The sequence below is a fragment of the Acomys minous genome (genome assembly GCF_964271855.1).
Source record: "Acomys minous genome assembly, chromosome: 7".
Classification (NCBI taxonomy): Eukaryota; Metazoa; Chordata; class Mammalia; order Rodentia; family Muridae; genus Acomys; species Acomys minous.
The window spans coordinates 49,915,701-49,922,007 of NC_140488.1; the positions used below are offsets into that span (position 1 = coordinate 49,915,701).

The 6,307-nt window shown below is 45.5% G+C and overlaps 1 protein-coding gene across 2 annotated transcripts; it reads right to left on the reverse strand.

The window, feature by feature from the left end:
• Nucleotides 1-1,083: 1,083 nt before the first annotated feature.
• On the reverse strand, nt 1,084-5,927 carry ARMCX3 (armadillo repeat containing X-linked 3). Of its 2 annotated transcripts, XM_084788466.1 has the most exons (5): nt 5,771-5,927; nt 5,155-5,233; nt 4,719-4,780; nt 4,386-4,456; nt 1,084-4,061 (listed from the first exon to the last, which is right to left on the reverse strand). In XM_084788466.1, the coding sequence occupies exon 5, from the start codon at nt 3,912-3,914 to the stop codon at nt 2,775-2,777; it is 1,140 nt and encodes a 379-aa protein (XP_084644592.1). In that variant the 5' UTR covers nt 3,915-4,061; nt 4,386-4,456; nt 4,719-4,780; nt 5,155-5,233; nt 5,771-5,927; the 3' UTR covers nt 1,084-2,774. The 2 variants fall into 2 exon arrangements, with proteins under 2 accessions (XP_084644592.1, XP_084644593.1); XM_084788467.1 differs by lacking the exon at nt 5,771-5,927 and having other exon boundaries at nt 5,155-5,252.
• Between the last annotated feature and the right edge of the window lie 380 nt (nt 5,928-6,307).

Below are 6,307 nucleotides of genomic sequence, written 5' to 3' on the forward strand. Positions count from 1 at the left end.
CCTAAATTGCACCAGTCCAGGGGGGCATAAAAATACATGCAGAGGACACAGGGCAACCCCAAGCCAAAAATATTCCCTTCGTCGTTGGTTCTGTTCAAGGATTCCAAAAAACAAACAAACAAAAAAAATCAGTTACTTTATGGCCACAGCAATGTATGTGCCATTCTACATAAAAAGTCCCCTGCAAGTGGCACTGTATCATCGGAATTAAAGGCACCACCCTCAGAAGGTAGTCCGACTGACTACCACACTGGAGCCTCTCACTACCCCAATTAAGCTCAACATGGCTTGATCTGAGTGCCTGTGTGTGTGTTCATTCTACGTGAGGGAGTTAAGGAGCAACTTTGTCCTCGTTGCCTCTGTTTTCTCAAGCATCCCGAAGGAGCAGTTAGCTTTTGTTTTTCTTGGGAGGGGGAGGTTGATTAAAAAAATTTCAAACAGGCTGACTAAATTGTGTGCTTTCTCTCCCAGGCTGCTAGTTGCTTACCTAGTTCTCTTAGGCAACTCCCCCACAGCCCACATCCAGGCCCCTCTCCTCAGTCTTCCTCTATCCCCTGTCAGCTCTCTCAAATTCCTCTTTGCAGCCTAGGCGCCTCGGCTGAAAGGATTACATCGTTCAAATGTCAATGTGACTCTCACATAAACACCTCAAATTCTGCCCTGCCCCCCCCCACACACACAGTAGCAATTCCTTTTATCTTGCTTAGTAGGTGCAAAGAAAATTTTCACTTCATCCTCTAGCATCTCATTCTTTATAGTGCTATCAAATGAGGTCCTACACGTGAATGACTTAGCAGGGTTACTAAAGCCAACGTCTTGAAGCCAAACAGTCCCTGGTCCTACTCCAGACATCAGAGTACATACCTGAAAACCTGGAACTCAACCTAGATAAAACCGAGACAGAAGACGGCACCATTATCCTGTTTTCACACACACAAAGCAGCATAGCAACCGTCACACCAATAAGGAAAATACCATGAAGGCTGGAGAGGTCATGACTGAGGTGACACCTCTAGTCCTAGAACCCTTGAGAAATGACTAGCAGAAGTTTCCTTGCAGGAATGACAGAACTCTACACAGTCATCACTTAATAAATGGTAACCTTTATTATTATTATTTATTAAATGACACTGAAACATAGCAGAATGCCCCAGCAAAACAAAGTCAAACCAAACCCATTAACACTACATTCTGGGTACTTAAAGGTACTCACATTTCTCAATTAACTGCTGCTATATGCCAGAATATTGTAAATATTTTGCATAAATTCTCTCATTTCAGTCTCACAATCAAGCTTATCATCACCATCATCTATCATTCTGAAGAGGAAACTTCAAACCACCACATTTGGGGCCTAAATATTTTCTACTCAGTACACATTCAAACTAATCACCTGCTGCATTCCCAGTACTTTTCTTTTTCTAAACCTTTCCTTAAAAATCAGTATTAATTTTCATAAACAAGAAAACATAGATGAATAATAAGTACAAAAAGTAAGTATCACTCATTATCTTTTATCCAAATATAACTCTTAGTACTTACTGGGTGTATATAATTCCATAGATTTTAGCTTCTTTTTAAATCTGATTTAACCCCCCATATGTAATCATACTCTGAATACTGCTATCTAATGTTCCTTGCTCACTTAACAATACCTGATGAGTATCTTTATCTAGCAATACTGAGTTCCATCAGCACATTTATCACACAGCATGGACGTGCTTTAATTTATTTACTCAATTCAGTGTGTTGGACACTGAAATTGTTCCCAATGTTACTACCTCAGGACAATGCTGACAAGAACGGCCTTGCACATACACTCTTTGGCCAATTATTCAGGTACCCACTTAGGACAAAGGGTTTACATATTTTAAGGCTTAATGATATGTATTGCCAAATGCCCATCACCAGAGTCAGAAAGGATCCATTTTGCTACACCATCCTTGATGACACACGGTGTGGGAAGGCCATTTATATTGACCTCAATTCTTTTCTAGTTAAAATACGTCCAAGAAGCCTTGTGTAATGGGCTTCATAGTTTTCTAGGTTTCTTTAATGCTATTCTCCACACTCTAAGAAGGCTGTTTTGACTACCATAAGGTTTCTCCTCACATCATTTCCCCTCAACTCTGGTCTCATGGAATGCAACTTCCCTGCCCCATTCAGGACTCCCTTTCAATGGCTCTGTCCTCCCTGAAGCTTTAACTGATTCACGTAGCCAGCCACCAAAGTCCTTGCCTCCTCTATCTATGTTTTGAAGGCACAGATCTGACAGAATGTATGTCCCAGATAATCTCAGGTTGTTGGGTTTGTTTTTGTTTTTGTTTTTTAGGTTTTTGTTTGTGTGTTTCCTATCTCTACAACTAGATCATAAACCAAAGGACGGGCTAGTTGCTTTCTTCTTCTGTTGTTTCTTTCCAGCATTAACATAAAAGTTTATTGATGATGCACAAATAAAAATGAATGAAAATGACAGAAAGGCGCCTACTTTGGATGAATTGGTTCACTGTCACTTATGCAGAGGAAAACAGTACAAATATCCCAATCTAGGCAACAAGATAAAAGGCAACAAACATGTTTTCCGGACAAGTAGTGATAGTCATTCCTTCAACTTAAACCTGAAGACAAACTTGGTTAAATATCAGCATCCATGATACACTATGATATTCCTTATTCAAAACTGGCAGCTGAAAGGGTTCCTTTGCCATATAAACAAGGCAGAGAGAAAGAATAGCTTACCAGGTGTGCTGTTGCTACACTACAAAGCTACCAAGCTATTCCTGGCTCACTGGGAACATACGCTCAGTCAGTTTGGCCGCAAGCTTTCCAATTTTCACTTTCACTAGAAAATCGTGATGGCTTTGTATTCCCAGAACTTTATCAGCACACACTTGAAATTCTTTCAAAAAGAAAAAAAGTGACCCCTCACTAAAGTGATTCTGAGCAGGCTCATTTTCTTCCCACTGGAAATTGTCACTGATGTTCTCAAAAATGATCAGAAGTTTAAGAATAACCTCTTTGTTCTCCTTCTTATTAAAGAGGGAGCCCAGGGAAGATGGCACCTGAGCCCTGAGCAGTTCTCTAGTCATGGCTGGATTCTCAGCCAGATTCAAAAGGAGTTTCAAAACCTGAAGTTTGGTTTCTTCATTTCCTGCTGAAAATAAGCGGAAAAAGTCTGAAATGGAGTTAGCAAGGATGTACTGATACTCATTAGTAACAGTCATGTTTGTAAGCAATCTGAGTCCAGCCAGCTGCACGGATGAGTTCAATCGAGAAGTGATCGTGTCATCACACACTTGATTCATGTATATCTTAAGCCTGCGCTGATTTTCAGCATTCACACTCAGGTTATTTAGGACAATTAAAGCCTTTTCCTTAACAATGGGATCCCGAGTATTGAGAATCTTTGCAACAATTGGGAGACCCCCCAAATCACGAATAATATCTCTGTTAAACGCATAAGCAGCATTATTGCCCAAAGCAATTAAAGCTGCTTCAAGAATATAAGGCTTTTCGGACATTTCAACCAAACAAAGTACTTTTTGTAACTCTTGGGGGGACAAAACAGTATCATCTGAATTAGGAGAAGCCCTTTTCTGGACAGCTCTCCGAGCCCTGGTAGCCCTGGCTCTTGCCCTGGCTCTAGCTCTGGTCCCTGCTTCAGTGCCAATCCGGGCCCATGGTGGGTACCAAACTATACTCTTGCTCTCATTGCTGTCGTCATCATCATCAGACCAGTCGTTATACCTGGCCCCAGAACAGTCCCCAGCATCATCCACATCAGCAGAGCCACCCTCAGCCATGTTCTCCTTGTTCTGCTTTCTTCCTCGGGTCAGTCTGTAAATGCAATAGCAGGCTCCAGCGCCAATCACCAGGCCTGCAGTCACCCAGCCTACTTTCCTGGCGTAGCCCATGCAACCGTCCCTGACAACAGCAGGGACCAAGAAATAGTCAGTCAAGATAGGGAAAGAGGGTTTCGAGCCTGAGTGCAGCAGGCCTGTGGAGAGTGATCTTCTTCAGTCACTTCTTCAAGGCCACAATAACTGGTTCTGGAGGTAAACCTAGAAACAGAAGAAGAAAAAAAGCATTTGGCTTTCTCCTTTCTTTGTGTCGCTCCATGCTGACAAACGCACAGAGAGGCAAGAAAGTAGTAATTGAATGCTGGATAGGGAATGCAGCTAATTGACAAAACAAAAAACAAGAAACAAAAACCTCTAACTCCCTCATTTCACTCTCTCCTTACATGCCTCCCCCCACCCACCCAGCCCACCCCCAGTTCACTCTTGCCTCTAAGCATAAAGACAATGGCATCCACAAATTCTGCTGGGTTTTCATCAGTCACAAGCTCCTATAGTACCCCATGGGATAAGCACCCTTGCACTAACCTCCGGGAAACAAGCAGTGTTCCCTTTCTTCCTTTCCTGTGAGGTATACCACGCCCAACAATCTTTCTGATCTGCGGAGATACCAGAAACAGTGAAAAAGACCAGGGCTTGATGCACCGACTGTATATTTGATGCTTTCCTAATTTACCATCCAGGTCGTCAGATTTGTGTTAAACCTCACTGTGACATCCAAACCGTGCACACGCTCAGCCCCCTCCCTAGTCTAAAATGGGTGGGCATAAGAAAGCAGAGTAGGATCAAGTGAGCCTGGCCAAACCCAAGCAGCTTTCTAACCCCTCCCCCATTCCAGGCCGCCCCCGCGCCCACACTAACCTCTACTGATCCGGGGGAAAGTTCCTCCCTTATTTCAAGCAGTGCCACCTGCTACAGCAGACCTGCAGGATGACAGATGGAAAACATGGACACTAAGTGCTGTTGAGGGAGAAGGATTACGAACAAACTATCTGATGGGTTTCCCTACCGTCCCCCGCCCCCACCTCCACGAGTGCACACACACACACACACACACACACACGGTTGGGGGGAGAGAGAGAGAGAGAGAGAGAGAGAGAGAGAGAGAGAGAGAGAGAGAGAGAGAGAGAGAGAGAGAGAGAGAGAGAGAAAGAGAGGAAGGAGTGCGCACGCCATTTCTCCACAGTTCGAGGAGTGTGAGAAACACATTTAGACTCAAATGTAAACCTAAATTACCTTTTCTGGTTTTCCCCTCTTTTCTACCCCTGCCGCTCCTAGGGTCCCCAGATGGTCTTACCTTCAACTCGACCTTCACCGAGCTGGTTAATTTCCTTCCTTTTCTCTTGCCTGGCGTTGTACCGCAACCTATGGAAAGACTGACCACCCAGGAGAGGCTTGGACCCACTTAGACACAGATCCATGGAAGGCACCGCCACAGGCAGAAAGACTGGGAAACAGTCGCTACTGAGTGCTTGGTGGACGGACCAGTCCCCAGAGAACAAAACTCTTTCCTAATTCGGAGGCCTGGTTGTTAAAGGTTTCCCGCCTGATACCCGCTGGCTCAGGGGTTTGGCCGACACATCACACTGTACCCCACAACTCCGGGACCCCATATCTAGTTTTTCCCCCTCCCGCCCAGTTCTGGTGGACCAGGGGCCAACACCCAGGCCATAGCTCCCTTTCGGGATTGCGGGCCTCAGCTTGCAGCAGATTCCCATCTCCTGATTTCTGGTCGCCTGCCCAAACACCCACTACTCACTGTTTGGCAGCATCGAAGTGGACTGCGGGCGGGACGTATATTTTGGAATGAGGGCGGCAAGTGGGAGAGACGACGGCGGCGCCTCCGTTCCTGCGACGGCCTCCGCCCTCTACCCTCCACCACCCCCACTTTATGGAATATCCCAGGCACTGACCTGCAGGGATCTGAGACAATTTCTTTTCCGCCTCCTTCTTTCCTCGGCTACAGGCCCGCCCGCCCTCAGGGTAATAGGGAGCTGGTACTCAGACGGGAACAACGACCAGGACAAGAAGGACTTCTGCACACGTCAGCTCTTGATCACGTGAGAGCGACGTCATCCACCAAGTCGGATCCCCACTTTCCCCTCCCACCAGCAGTGCGGCAGAAAAGGACCCGCCCCCCTCTTTTCCCTCCCCCATACTAGGCCTTGCTACTCTTTCTTCTTTGCGGCTAATCCCATCTTCCTCTAGTTGTGTTTCCCTTCCTCCAATTACCAAAACAGGACAGCATCCTCCCCTGGGGCTACTGGCCACTTGTACTTTTTTTTTTTTAGTTGACTCTTCCTTCCCTGACTCCTGGGACAGCAGCTTCTCTCTCTCCCTCCCCTCCTCCCAGCTCTGAATATCTACCATTTCCTCTGCAATATAGTCCTAGACCTGAAACGAATTAAGTCACCAGAAAAGGAAACATGGAATGGGAATGTATCTTTTTC

Coding starts and splice junctions, on each gene's coding strand:
- ARMCX3 (XM_084788466.1), bottom strand. CDS start 3,914: ATGGGCTACGCCAGGAAAGTAGGCTGGGTGACTGCAGGCCTGGTGATT.